This window comes from Argentina silus (genome assembly GCF_951799395.1).
Source record: "Argentina silus genome assembly, chromosome: 2".
Classification (NCBI taxonomy): Eukaryota; Metazoa; Chordata; class Actinopteri; order Argentiniformes; family Argentinidae; genus Argentina; species Argentina silus.
Window position 1 is genome coordinate 26,882,042 of NC_139656.1, and position 15,406 is coordinate 26,897,447.

The 15,406-nt window shown below is 48.3% G+C and overlaps 1 protein-coding gene across 2 annotated transcripts in view; it reads left to right on the forward strand.

Moving 5' to 3' along the window:
- Nucleotides 1–2,884: 2,884 nt before the first annotated feature.
- Nucleotides 2,885–15,406, forward strand: part of gria4b (glutamate receptor, ionotropic, AMPA 4b) — a gene marked incomplete at both ends in the record, with an annotated part of 72,122 nt that continues 59,600 nt past the window's right edge. For both annotated transcript variants that reach the window (XM_083691861.1, XM_083691862.1), the window contains 2 exons: nt 2,885–2,972; nt 4,052–4,210. In XM_083691861.1, the coding sequence (XP_083547987.1) occupies nt 2,885–2,972; nt 4,052–4,210 (247 nt within the window). The remainder of the gene's footprint in view (nt 2,973–4,051; nt 4,211–15,406) is intronic.

Genomic DNA, 15,406 nt, shown 5'->3' on the forward strand with positions numbered 1-15,406 from the left:
GAACCAATGGCTATATATATAGATAAGTACTTTATTAGTGAGGACCATATATGCTGAAAAATGTATGCACTCACTGCAATGTAAGTCGCTTTGTATAAAAGCATCAGCTAAATGGCATATATTATTATTATTATTATTATTATTATTATTATTATTATTAATATTATTATTATTATTTTATTATATTATTAGGAACACTGTACTAATACTTGGTAGGGCCTCCCTTTGCTCTCAAAATAGCCTAAATTCTTTGTGGCATTGATTCCACAAGATGTTGGAAACATTCCTTTGACATTCTGGTCCATGATGACATGATTGCATCACGCTATTCCTGCAGATTTTTCAAGGTGCACTTTCAAGCTGTGAATCTCCCGTTCTACCACATCCCAAAGGTGTTATTTTGGATTCCGGTGACTGGGAAGGCCACTGAAGAACACTGAACTCATTGTCATGTTCATGAAACCAGTTTGAGACGACTTTTGCTTTGTGATATGGTGCATTATCATGCTGGAAGTGGCCATTAGAAGAAGGGTAAATTGTGGCCATGAAGGGATGCACATGGTCAGCAACAATACTCAAATAGGTTGTGGCATTCAAGCGATGATTGATTGGTATTAACGGGCCCAAAGTGTGCCAAGAAAACATTCCCCACACCATTACACCACCTCCACCATGAGCAGGTGTACAGGTGTTCCTAATATATATATTACACCACCTCCACCATGAGCAGGTGTACAGGTGTTCCTAATATATATATATATATATATATATATATATATATATATATATATATATTAGGAACACCTGTACACCTGCTCATGGTGGAGGTGGTGTAACAAAGTGTGCCAAGAAAACATTCCCCAACATTCCCCATATAATGGTATATATATATATGTATATATATATATATATATATATATATATATATATATATATATATTAGGAACACCTGTACACCTGCTCATGGTGGAGGTGGTGTAATGGTGTGGGGAATGTTGGGGAATGTTTTCTTGGCACACTTTGGGTGTGCCAAGAAAACATTATATATATATAGACCGCGACTTATGCGAGCGGTTCCTGTCTACTTCAGGACCATGGACACTTCCGCGTCAGTACCGCGGACAGCGCTACGTCATCGCTCACCGTCCATAAGGGTCAACCACGTCAACAATACTGAACTTTAAAGGGCATTTAGTACTGCCGACGTGCATTTCGCTGCAATATAAAAATACGATTTGTCTCTCCTATATCCATATCATTCCCAGCTCGATCAAGGGCAGCACGGCAATTAGAGTCTGCAATCTGCATACATAAACGCCTTAATTAAATCCATTGGAGCATGAGGGAAAGTGAGGGTGACCAACGGTGTTTCTCGTTAGCATATTGACACAAGCAAAATCAATTTACAGTGCCTCGTACAGTTGTGTTTCGTTCATAATGACTCCGTGTGTGTGCATGCGTGTGCGTGTGTGTGTGTATGCGTGTGCGTGTGTGTAGTGTAGTGTAGTGTAGTGTGTGTGTCAGCAGGTTGGCTATGTACCCCATAGACTGTCGGTACAATACCTGCCATTCATCTTGCGACATGACTCCTCGGTGTCATCCTGGACACTGTGGAGGAGGTGGCCAGTAGGAGGATGAGGACCAAACTCCTGGCCATCATGGACAATCCCTCCTATCCCCTACATGACTCTGTGGCAGAGCAGAGAAGCTCCTTTAGCAACAGACTACACGTTGCACTAAGGAGCGCTATAGGAGATATTTTCTGCATGCCGCAATAAGACTGTACAACTCCTCCTCCGGTTGGCTCGATCGGGGTGATCAGAGTCAGGCTGGGGGATGTTAAATTACACTGGACTGTTATTACTGTATATAATGTTTCAGATGTCCATTTTATTTTATTATTCTATTGTCACTTTATTTTGTTGTTGTTGTTGTTTGTGATGTGAGCTGCTGTAACGCCTTAATTTCCCCTCGGGGATCAATAAAGTACCTATCTATCTATCTATCTATGACAAAGAGCGATGAATGAATGCAAAGCCAGGTTTGCATCGTGTGAGAGATGGCCTAGTCTCCTTGGAGCTGCGAATACAAATCTAAAATCAGCAAAAACGTGAGGTGAATGACAACGACAGAAGCAGCACAGGCTAGGCTCATATTTCTCACTTTTATGGCCTCACCCCAAGGGCACTGAAATGCTACACTTCCGCTATTCACAACGGCGTAGACTATCTTACAAGATTGATTCTGATTTCCTAAGTGGAAGAAGCAGATTCGTTGATGCATGTAGGCATATTTATCACAAATCTCACCCGGGGCCCTCGAACCCGCGCATCTCCCTCGCGCGACAAGAACTCCTATTAACCGACAGAGGCACCGCGTCCGTGCCACTCAACCATCAGATAAAGCGCCGAATGTGGATGGCACTTATAACGCTATTACAATGTCTGCACCTGAAACGACCCACTGTGGCATAGACCGGCTAACCATATCCGTGTGCCGAAATGCAATGGTCCTTACTGCAACTGGGTGAATAGGACACTCTCAGAGAGTAACAGGGCAGCAGGCAATAGGCGATGTGCGGGAGGGGGGTGCATACCGTGCAGTGCGAGAGAACGACATAGAGTGAGACAGGGCCGAGAGAAAGCGCATGTGTAATTCCTATCCGTGCAGCCGCTGCCCACCGCTGGCGAGCTCCCCCCATCTTGTGTGTAACGTCTCTCTCTCCAGGACGGAGCCGAACCAGCGTCCGCGGGCACTGCGGGGGAAAATTCAACCGAGAATGGATTGCTAATGAACGGCTACTCCTTTTTCTTTTTCGTCTTGTTTTTTTTCCCCCGAGTGTCATCCTCCTCGATGTCTCTCATCAGTTTTTAACCAAAACAAAATGAGGATTTCTTGTGACCAGTTTCTATTGATATTTTCTGGCTTTTGGGGACTGACAATGGGTGCTTTCCCAAGCAGCGTTCAGATCGGTAAGTACTGTGCCGCCAATCAAAAGGACATTGAGAGAGTCACTCGGATTAGAAATCTCTGAATAATGTCATGTTTTGCATTATTGTGTGGTGTGCTACGCGCGTCCGTCATTTACGTTTTCACATAACATCAGCATTAAAGCAAGTCAAAGTACAATATCATTTAGGCAGAGAATTGAAAAAACCTATCATAACATCATTTTTTTTCTGGAATTAAAATAACTCTTCTCTTGTGTTCCTCGTCGATTCGATGTTTTCCTCTATATGCTGGTATTTGTAGTGTGATCATAAATGTTCCAGCAGCCCATGCCTTTCTAAAGCACCACTGCAGTAGAGCTCCTTGCACTGACGGGACGCTCCGCTTGGTCGGAGCGAATGGCTCAGCAGCGGGCTTCTCTCAAAGTGTGTTTAACCTACTGCAGGCTCGCTGCTGTTACATTCGGAAGACTCCGTTCCCCTTCCATAAACCCGTTTGTCATAGTCATACCGTTTCCCCAATGTGGCTTTTACATAGAACCCCTCTGTGAAGTGCGGTTATTCACACTAGCCTAACCCAGTTCAGGGCACTGACTAATGTCGCGGGATGTGTGCTCCTGGTTTATTTGAATCTCTCTGCCTTAACTTACGGTGTTGACCGTGGACCGAAAAGGGCGATAAATCTCGTGCATTCATTTCACTCCCAAGGCGATCGAACTCGGTGGTTTATTATTAACTTCAAACACATCCGAGCGAATCATGCTGACAGTAAATAAATGTCAAGGGGGTCGAATGAGCTCTCTCTGTCGACTATTAATGTTGAACTTAACACTGTTGTATGTTCTTAAGTATATTCAAATTGGTGACATTTCCCCCAAGCTTGATTGGCTTTAGCATTGGGGTGTATGGATTCGATAATGTATGTAAGGTTATTGCTGTCCCTTTTTTTATTTTTTTTCATTAAAAGCATTCTCTGTATGTGCAGGCTGTCATACCCCATTGTTCACTTCTCCCTCTCTCTCTCTCTCTCTCTCTCTCTCTCTCTCTCTCTCTCTCTCTCTCTCTCTCTCTTTCTCTCTCTCTCCCTCCCCCTCTCTCTGCAGGCGGCCTGTTCATCAGAAACACTGATCAGGAATACACTGCCTTTCGGCTGGCCATCTTCCTGCACAACACAAGCCCCAACGCGTCAGAAGCACCCTTCAACCTGGTGCCTCATGTGGACAACATCGAGACGGCCAACAGCTTTGCTGTCACCAACGCCTGTGAGTGGACAAACGGTTGACCTTTCTCCTTAAAACACTGGAATCTCATCCTGGGTGGGATGGAGGGGTGATTGGAAACACACGCACACACACACACACACACACACACACACACACACACACACACACACACACACACACACACACACACATACACACACACACTGCCGCAAACACAGCTTTAAGGCACCCTCAGTGTGCGTGTGTGTGTGTGTGTGGGTGTGTAGGTGTGACAGTGATCCAGTCCCATTTCCGCAAAAGACAGCCTCTGCTCTTTGAACATTCTCCCTGCCTATTTCTCAGTGGGTGTGTGTGTGTGTGCATGTGTGTGCGTGTGTGTGTGTATGTGTGTGTGTCTGTGTGTGTGTGTCTGTGTGTGTCTGTGTGTGTGTGTATGTATGTGTTTCTGCATGTGTTTGCGTGCGTGTCTGTTTGTGTGTGTGTGTATGTGCGTGTGCGTGTATGCGTGTGTGTTTGCGTGCGTGTGTGTGTGCGTGTGTTTATGCAGCTTGCTTGTGTGTGAGATTGCGGCAGGCTGTGCATGCTTTCCCTCATCGGCGTTGCCGAGCAGCAAGGAGGGCTGAGGCTGTAAATGTTTGTTTGCAAGCGGCTGCTGGTTCAGACCCAGCTTGTACAGTCTGCTGGTTCAGACCCAGCTTGTACAGTCTGCTGGTTCAGACCCAGCTTGTACAGTCTGCTGGTTCAGACCCAGCTTGTACAGTCTGCTGGTTCAGACCCAGCTTGTACAGTCCCTCATGTCTCTGCCCTCTGGAGTGGGCATGGGGAGGGCAGTGGGGAGGACCATTTTTTACCCTGCTTCTCCCTGGGCTGTCTGGCACTGGACGTGACTTCTTCTCCCAGCTTTGATGATGCCACAAACACGCACACACATGCACACACACACACACACACACACACACACACACACAACCACACACACACACACACACACACACACACACAACCATACACACACACACACACACATGCACACACCCACACACATACACACACACACACACACACACACACACACAACCATACACACACACACACACACACACATTCAGGCTTTTGTCACTTCTCATCATGCTACTAAGCTTCCCTCCCTTAAGGTCAGCTCTGCACGTGCCCAGACTACCACTCCTCTCCTGTGAGTTCATTTGATTGTAGTAGCGCCAAGACCAACATAGCCTCCAACGGAGCACGCTCCGGGGGATCGGTTCTGCAGACCAGTCCCCGTTCTGTACGTTCTATGTGCACGTTTTATCCGGCTATATCAGCGTTGACCACTTGTGGTGCTGTAAGACACGTCAAAAACGAAAGATACGTTGTGTGAGAGTTACGTGAATTGCGAGATACGTTACTGAGAGTTATGTGAATTAAGACTTACGTGGCAGTTAGGCAGTATTAGGCATTCACTTAGAGTGGTTAGGGCAAGTTGCCAGGGGAAGGCATTAGCAAATATTAGCATAAGCAGCACGAATTAGCCAGAATTAGCACCCCCAAAAAAGTGTCTCAAGGATGATTCCAACCAGCAACGTTCAGGTTGCAAGTCGGGTGGTTCATGCCTCCACCACTTCACCACCAACCTGCTTATGCAGCGTTCTGCCTTTCCTATTTACCTGCCAGTATAGCCAGATAATACGTTCACACAGAACGTATTCTCTGGTCTGCAGAAACGATCCCCCAAAACGTATTCATTTAGAGAGACTGGGTTGCCAAGACGATCCTCTTACTAGTCAGCACCACACAGAGTGATGTAACATTCTGTGGTAGTTGAGAGGATGCACCCTATATGCACCTGCGTTGGTTGAAAAAGCAAGTTTCATATTGAGTAGTCGGTGTGATATCAGGTTGCATACTATGTTGGTGCGGAGTGAGTTTCGCCTTATTGGATTCCATAAAATGATGTGTGGCATCAAATGTTTCACAATGTTTTCACCTCCACGGTCCACATTCTGTTCTCCATCGTTTGAGTGCACCAGCTCCCACGATTTATTTCCCCTTCCATATAAAAATATGAACGCTAAGCTGAAGACTTGCATTAAATGGTTTGAACCGTTATAGTCACAATACATACAGAGACATCGCTACATGGCCACAGTACATATATGTTGCATGTTTCGACAAACAATGTTTTCTTCAGGCAGCGCGAGTTAGTATTTTTTTATTAATCCTCGTCCTCTTGGGAACCACCTATCCTTATTTCTCCTTCCCCCGTCCCCATGTCTCATATTGCTGTTCATCTCTCCTCCCCATGTCTCATATTGCTGTTCATCTCTCCTCCCCATGTCTCATATTGCTGTTCATCTCTCCTCCGTCCACAGTTGGTGTTTGAGCAGCTACCTCCATATTTCATTCTCTCTCTCTCTCCCCTAGCCCCAGGTCTCTCTCTCTCTCCCCTAGCCCCAGGTCTCTCTCTCTCTCTCTCCCCTAGCCCCAGGTTTCTCTCTCTCTCCCCTAGCCCCAGGTCTCTCTCTCTCTCTCCTCTAGCCCCAGGTTTCTCTCTCTCTCTCCCCTAGCCCCAGGTCTCTCTCTCTCTCTCTCCCCTAGCCCCAGGTCTCTCTCTCTCTCTCCTCTAGCCCCAGGTTTCTCTCTCTCTCTCCACTAGCCCCAGGTCTCTCTCTCTCTCTCCCCTAGCCCCAGGTCTCTCTCTCTCCCCTAGCCCCAGGTTTCTCTCTCTCTCTCCCCTAGCCCCAGGTTTCTCTCTCTCTCCCCTAGCCCCAGGTTTCTCTCTCTCTCTCTCTCCCCTAGCCCCAGGTTTCTCTCTCTCTCCCCTAGCCCCAGGTTTCTCTCTCTCTCTCTCCCCTAGCCCCAGGTTTCTCTCTCTCTCCCCTAGCCCCAGGTCTCTCTCTCTCCCCTAGCCCCAGGTCTCTCTCTCTCTCCCCTAGCCCCAGGTTTCTCTCTCTCTCTCCCCTAGCCCCAGGTCTCTCTCTCTCTCCCCTAGCCCCAGGTTTCTCTCTCTCTCTCCCCTAGCCCCAGGTTTCTCTCTCTCTCCCCTAGCCCCAGGTTTCTCTCTCTCTCTCTCCCCTAGCCCCAGGTTTCTCTCTCTCTCCCCTAGCCCCAGGTTTCTCTCTCTCTCTCTCCCCTAGCCCCAGGTCTCTCTCTCTCTCCCCTAGCCCCAGGTTTCTCTCTCTCTCCCTTAGCCCCAGGTTTCTCTCTCTCTCCCCTAGCCCCAGGTTTCTCTCTCTCTCCCTTAGCCCCAGGTCTCTCTCTCTCTCCCCTAGTCCCAGGTCTCTCTCTCTCCCCTAGCCCCAGGTTTCTCTCTCTCTCCCCTAGCCCCAGGTTTCTCTCTCTCTCCCTTAGCCCCAGGTCTCTCTCTCTCTCCCCTAGCCCCAGGTTTCTCTCTCTCTCCCTTAGCCCCAGGTCTCTCTCTCTCTCCCCTAGTCCCAGGTCTCTCTCTCTCTCTCTCGCCCCAGGTTTCATATCTGATGCTATGTTTAGTGGTGTGTTGCTCTCTGTCTCTCTGGGGAGCTGTCTCTCTCTGCTGGGTCCGGTGTGTGTGTGTGTGTGTGTGTGTGTGTGTGTGTGTCTCTCTGCTGGGTTTGGCCTGAGGGCAGGATCCCAGGACGGATTATTTGGCTTCTGATGATCCCTCTCCCCTCCAGGAGTTCATCAAATACAGGCAGCCCTCCCTGGTTGTCTGTTTTATTATCTATGGTGTGATATTAGAAAATCAATGGCTAAATTAAGCAGAGAATGAAGAGTTGTCTGTGTCAACCAAGGAGGTGTGCGTGTATTTGGAGAGAGGGGGGGGTGGTTATTGTGTGTACTCTGTGTGTGTATGTGTGTGTGTATGTGTGCATGTGTGCCTGTGTGTGTGTGTGTGTGTGTGTGTGTGTGTGTGTGTGTGTGTGTGTGTGTGTGTCCAGTGTGTGTGTGTGTGTGTGTGTGTGTGTGTGTCCGGTGTGTGTGTGTGTGTGTGTGTGTGTGTGTGTGTGTGTGTGTGTGTGTGTGTGTGTGTGTGTGTGTGTGTGCGTGCGTGCGTGCGTGTGTGTGTGTGTGTGTGCATGCGTGCGTGGGTGTACATGTCCGGTGCGTGTCCAGTGTGTGTGTGTGTGTGTGTGTGTGTGTGTGTGTGAGTGAGTGATGCTCAGAGACACAGAAAGGGATGCTATGACCTTCAGGACATGATGGCTGCAGAGGAGCGGTGTGTTCAGTGGACCACAGCCCTGTGTTAAAGATCATTTACTTTCATTGCACACTGCCTCCGGTCGTGCGTTGCCCTGCAGTGGCTCACAGTTATAATGGGAACCCTGGTGATGTATCATTTCACTCCTGTTCTGTACAGATACACGTTTTTTTTCTCAGATGTGTTTCGATGTGTCTATTTTAGGCATGACATTAAGTGGATCGGTATTGACGCATGTCTCCTCACAATTTCCATGGTAATGCCGGAAGAAAGTGGGAGTCATGGGCTTTTTCTGTACAGTAGTTTAATTAAAGTTCTAATGTTAGGTAGAGACTGGAGACACTTATGCAACTGAACTCTGTGGCAGTCTGATAAAGGAGCAGGGGAGGCTGGTGGAGGCAGAAATCCCAGGACAGAGCTCATTGCTATGCACCGGTACCATTCCCCATCCCATTACAATGAGCTGTCCGAGGACTAATTGGATAATTGTCCTCTTGAAGTTGAGTGTCAACATTACCATCAAGGGCCAGGGAAGAAAAGCTTTCTCTCAGACTAAAGCTCGCCATGGCCACAGGAAGTGAGTCGGCAACCATTGATTGGCCGAGCCAAATCAGAGCAGAAAAGCATGAGGCTGAGCATGAGGGGTTTGAATGGGCCAAATGACCTTAGCATTCAAGGACATATGTCTCTGAAGAGAGAGAAAGAGAGAGAGAGAGAGAGAGAGAGAGAGAGAGAGAGAGAGAGAGAGAGAGAGAGAGAGAGAGAGAGAGAGAGGCAGCGAGGGAACCAATTTGCGGAGAAAAGATTAGGCTATTCAATGAGTGCGTCTGTGTCTGTCACGAGGCTGACTGAGGTAATCGCTCCCAGGATGAGGATGAATGTTGTCATATGTTCGTAGTGTCATTCACTATTATCACTTTGGAGAAGCGACTCTCGTCATAGACCCATGCAGACCTATCAGTAGTACTTTTCCTCCCTTTTGGAGAAAAAAAAAAAACTAAATTGTAAACCCTTTTATTTTACATGCTAGTATTAAAGCAGGTACTTAGTTAGAAGTGGGTAAAAGCATACTGTATTATTACCAGATAATTACGTGTGTATTACGCTCGCTGTTTCTTTTAGATTCACACTACATTTAGTGAGGTGAATCGTTTTACTTGTAAACACCGTGTAAACACCAGCTGAAACAGGGCTAACATAAGGGTTATGTTATTTTGAAGACGTTGCCTTGGACACACTGATGGGAGGTCAGTTCGTTATTTTCCGCCCTGATGATTAAGATTAAACTTTTATGAGGGGGGGGAGGCTGATCCCAGATCAGGGGTACGTGTAAGCAGGCCTGAAGCCAAACCCAGCCAGACGTTGAGTGAGAGGAGGATTTGGTCAGAAGGATCACAGGAGGGGGTGGAAGGGGTTAAGTCCGCCTCTTCCACATACTGTCCCCGCCTTTCCTTGTATTGACATAGTGACATCTTAATCTCTGATGACTCATTGATATTCATCATGCCGCTGTGAGTCAGTCTCTACTGCCAAGACGGAGACGTCTTCAAACCCTGGGCTCCACGACGCTGTCTTCTGGTTCAGAGCTCCTTCTGTCTGCTTGTATTCATGCTTCCTTTTATGTGTGTGTGTGTGTGTGTGTGTGTGTGTGTGTGTGTGTGTGTGTGTGTGTGTGTGTGTGTGCTAATGCTTCCTTTTGTGTTTTCTACGAGTGTGTGTGTGTGTTCATGTTCATGTATTTCTCCTAATGTCTGTGTGTTTGAATCTATTACCCCCCTCTTTTCCTCTGATGGGTCTATTCAACTGAGCCCTTCCCTGGTGTTTTTCCAGAGAGAGAGAAAGAGAGAGAGAGAGGGGATAAGGAGAGAGTGAGAGAGAGAGAGAGAGTGAGAGAGAGAGAGGGAGGGAGAGAGAGAGAGAGAGAGAAAAAAGAGAGAAAGAGGGAGGGAGGGATAGAGAGAGAGAGAGTGGGGCTGTGAGTGCGCTTTAAATGGCTGGTAGCAGGCCTCATGTCTTTGAGGATTTTCTGATGTACCCAGGGAAAATGGAGGTCTTTAGCCATGTACGTAGCTCCAGTTCTCGGGCTGTACGTGTGTGTGTGTGTGTGTGTGTGTGTGTGTGTGTGTGTGTGTGTGTGTGTATGGAGCCCTGGGAGGCAGGTTAATGGGTGGTGTTAGGAGACAGGAATGGACGAGGGGGGGGGCCTCTGGCTCTAATGAGGGATTAATGTAGCAAGGCGGAGGGGGGATGGAGGAGTGGAGGGGGGATGGAGGAGTGGAGGGGGGATGGAGGAGTGGAGGGTGGTATAGAGGGAGAGGTGAGGGGGTGTCTCAGTGAGGCTGGAGGGGGGCTTTTTTGAGCCAATCTCTAATTCCCCTTAATTAAGGGAAAAAACACCTGAGAGCACCCACAGAGAGCCTGCCTCCAGACCACCTCCACAGAGAGCAATGGAGACAAAGTGTGTGTGTGTGTGTGTGTGTGTGTGTGTGTGTGTGTGTGTGTGTGTGTGTGTGTGTGTGTGTGTGTGTGTCTGTGTGTGTGTGTGTGTCTGTGTGTGTGTGTGTCTGTGTGTGTGTGTGTGTGTGTCTGTGTGTGTGTGTGTCTGTGTGTGTGTGTGTGTGTCTGTGTGTGTGTGTGAGTTTTTTTCCTTCTGTGTATGAGAGAGGCTATGTGTTCATCCAAATGCATATCTACATGCATAAGAGAGAGAGAGAGTAAGAGGTGTCTTTGTGTGTGTGTGTGTGTGTGTGTGTGTGTGTGTATGCGTACGTGTGTGTATGTGTGTGTGTATGTGTGCGCGTGCGTGTGTGTGTATGTGTGCGCATGCGTGTGTGTGTATGTGTGCGCGTGCGTGTGTGTGTATGTGTGTGTCCGTGGGTGCTCAGGCTTTTCATAGCACAGCGTTCCCGGCGTTCCTGGCATGAGACGCACCCTTGTGGTTCCGTATGAACCTCTCAGTCGTAGCTCCAGCATCGACTTGACATTCCTGAAAGCCTGGGCGTCGCGCTGCGTCGCGAGGGAGTGGGAAGAGAGGAGACCTCGCAGAGTGGCCATCTTCTCACATCTACCACCAGTCATCTGTGGTCAGGAGGAGCAGGTTTCCCTGTGGATGTACTGTCATGCCTCTGACCCTCTGGCTCAGTGCCCGTGACCCCCCCCCCCCCCCCCCCCCCCCCCCCCCCCAGTGGGAGAGCCTGTGTTATCTTGGCGGTTCTCCCCACCTGTCCTCCAGACCGCAGCCCTGGCAGACGACGCAGGCCCCCGTTTGATGAATCACTCCAGTCAAAAGCACGGTGGGAGAGGATGATTGAACAGTGGGCGGGAGAGGGGAGGGGAGGGGAGGTGGGGGGGGGGGGGAGGGGAGGTGGGGGGGTGGTGGTTAGAGAGGGATGTGGTGGTATTGGTTGGAGACCAGTCAAAACACAAGGACGTCAACTCTGGGGTGAGTTGACTTTGCAGTGGGGACAGTGCCCGGTCCTCAACACCCCCCCCCCCCCCCCCCCCCCGACCCCTCACCCCACACACCCCTCCCCCTTGGCAGGTCCATCAGCCAACCCCAGTTGCTGCTCTTTCAGCCAAATATTGTCTGGGGAGACTGTGCTACATGATGATAACAGAACACGGTCCATACACTCCGGATGCTCCGACGTACGCAGTTATTGTAGCAATAAGGCAATGTTTCAGTTGTCAGTGTTTCAGTTGTCGGTGTTTCAGTTGTCAATGTTTCGATTCCAAACAGATGGTTTTTATAGGATTGAAGCTCCTCATGGTGCATGTTGATGAATAATTCAAGTATCTGCACACCTGCTAGTGTAACTGCAGGTGGAAACGGAGAGGAAAAAAACCTAGGAAACTGTAAAGAAAAACGGCAACGCAATGCTGCTTACTAACAAAAAAATCATGTTACCACCATCAGTGAAGAAAAGAAACCACGTTTCTTCACTGATGTCTCGGTCAATGGTGGTGGTCACCACATGGTTGTACAGACACATACTCATGTTTTATGTTCATGAAAACCAACCATGAGAGCTAATCGTGAAGAGAACCCTGCATCGTCCTGCGTCCTGCGTCCTGCGTCCTGCGTCCATGTTTGTCGCCTGGCTCAGGGGAGGCTGGTGGAGGTAGAAATTGAAGGACCGGCTCATTGTACGATACATGGAATGGAATGGAGGAACAGCATCAAACACACGTGTGTGTGTCATGTTCCATCACGTCCTCATTCCATTTCACACGTTACAATGAGACGTCCTCCGATTTCTACCTCCAAGATCAACACATAACCCCCCCCGCCCCCCCTCTATAGGAGAATGGTCTCCTCCTGTTAATGACGTCACGTCTACTGCAGCCGACATGCCTTCCACACTCTGAAAACCAGCACGTCTGTCTTTCACTCATTACATGGATTTTCTGTTCATGGTCATCGAATCGAGAGAACCCCAGTGGAAAGCAGAGAGAGTATTTTGGAGGCTTAAGGTGGGAGGAGGGTAGTGATGTGAATCTGTTCTAGCAATGCTTGTTCCACATTTTCTAGACTTTGGATTGGATTTACTGCAGAGAGAATGTTGGAATACATTGATGTTTTACATTCGGGGAGAGTTGCTGGAGATTGTGCTCACACATGAATCTTTGATGACTACATGTCTTGTCGTCTCTCTCTGTTTCCGTTTCAATATGGTTTGGAAACTCAAGTGATGACACAGCAAATGTTGTTTCATTTTCTAAAAACTCACTTTGTGCCATGAAGTGCTGGATTGGCCCAGTACAGTAGATTCTAGTGTAGGTTGTGGTTGTAATGTTGAACCAAAGTGTTGACATCATCGGTGGTAACTGTGATGGCTGCTACCGCAGGGGATTTATTGACTGTGTGTTCTAACATAAATGCATTCAAACACACTGTGACGGTGGCAGTGCATGCTATGCCCGACCAAGTCAATAGTAGAGGTCTTTTATTTGACATTGTATAGCTTCTTAGATAGGCTTGTTCATTTAGAATGTGGGTTTCGGGTTACGGTGGTCCACACAGTTACAATTAAGACATAAGAAATGGTTTTATGCTGTAAAACGATATTGTCATCATCACTACGAGGAATGGTGTCATCACCACGTCACATGATGGATCGGACCATTTGTGCTGGATCATTCTGGATCATTCCGGATCATTCTGTTCCTATTGGATTGAGTAACTCTGTAGGCTTGGCTCTGATACTGAATCCACCCCACTAACCCTGATTTGTGGTTCGTAGATCTGTTTGATAGAGGACATTTCTACTGTTAGTGAATGGGATTAAACCAACAGTGGCAGTGGATTGCTCCGCTTCTGGAATGGTTCCACCAGTGGGTCAATGAGTCCACGCCTCCCTCCCCCTTGCCCTCCCCCTCCCCCCACCCCCCCACCCTGCCTCCCCACACCTCTCCTCTCCTCTCCCGCCTCCCATTTTGTCCCCACCCCCACCCCCCCACCCCCCTCCTCCCCCTGGCCTACCCCCGGCCCCTCCCCCTGGTATGTTGACTGGTTATGCAAGTCACCCCTTGGGGGGGTGTGCTGGTGTTGTAGGGCTGGTAGAGGTTGTGAGAGAGTCCCGGGTATACAATCATGTGGTTGAAAACCAGGAGACAGGCTCTCGACACACATTCCTACACTTTCACCACTCAATAAGTTTCAATGATGTCGATGAGCGTCTGATTCACTTCAACCGTCCTCTCTATCTCTCTTCTCTTCACTTGAGGTAAACAAACAAATGAGGAAAAATATCTGCCAATGAAAAATATGAGAATGTCAGATTTCATGAAAAAAGAGGATGAGTGGATGAGAGGAACGAGGGGGAAAAGGATGGGTGTTTGGGATGGAGAGAGACCAGAGAGAGAGAGAGAGAGAGAGAGAGAGAGAGAGAGAGAGGTGTTATCTGTTAGCGTGGTACAGCAGCTCTGTGCCCCACTGCATTTTAGCAGGAACACATTGTGCCTCCCCGTGTGCTGCCTCTCACCCTAGCCAGGGTCTTTTGTATGTGAGAACAGCTCCTCACACTCCCACCACACAGCACAGTGCTGCATACAGCACGGAAAGGCCAAGTTACTCATCTCTCAGCAAACTAGTTTCCCTCTCCTTCCATATGTATGACTCACTTATAGTGAGATCGTAGGAAGCTTTAAGTGACGGCACAGAAGCAGGGACTTGAACCCGCAACCTTCAACCTGTTCGCTAATGCCGGGTAGCATTTACGCTAAGCCGTGCTTACACACAACAGCTGTTTATTACATATTAGCAGAGGTACTGTACAGCCTTCCCTGCTGTTTCTGCATTCAACAATATGATTATTATATACTTATAGGATTTCTTTGCCAAACAAGGCAAGACAACAACCATAACAAGTTGGCGAACGCACCCGTAAGGTACACAGTAGGCCTCGGCTACAATGAGAGTATAACATGATTCGTGATTGAACACACCCACTTGAATGGATTCTGTGTCACAGTGACAAAATGTTGGCTGTTGTGTCGGGCCAATCGATTCTCTGTAAAACCAATTAGTTGAAGTTTAGAGTCTTTTGTCTTAATGTACATTACCGGCACGATGTGGGACGGAGCTCTTTGATGGGTGAATCCTTCGAGGCCATTCTTCATTAGCGGCGGTGTTCATTAGTTGGAGGTGAAACACACAAAGCACAGCCCTCCATAGAGATCCGATCTGAATGACCCGGTGGCCTGTCCTTTCCCACCACTGGCCCTAAGGTTTGACCCTTTGACTCCTACCCTTCACCCTGGGAGGGCACATAGGTTCATACAGTACTCTCTCTCTCTCTCCCTAGATGGCCAGTAGGATCTCTAGGATCTCGATAGGATTGCTTTTGATCTCACCTGACCTGGAAAAACCCATTTGGACCAACAGATGGTTCCTGATGGTCATTGAGAGAGAACTGGGGCCTCCGTGTAATACATACATCAACTGTCATCCTCTACAGATACTGTGTATGTTATTGTGATACATTTAGTGAGCGACGACAGAGGCTAGGTTACACTGGTAGGTCATCTTTGATGCCATAGCAACACAAGGTCTCTTGACC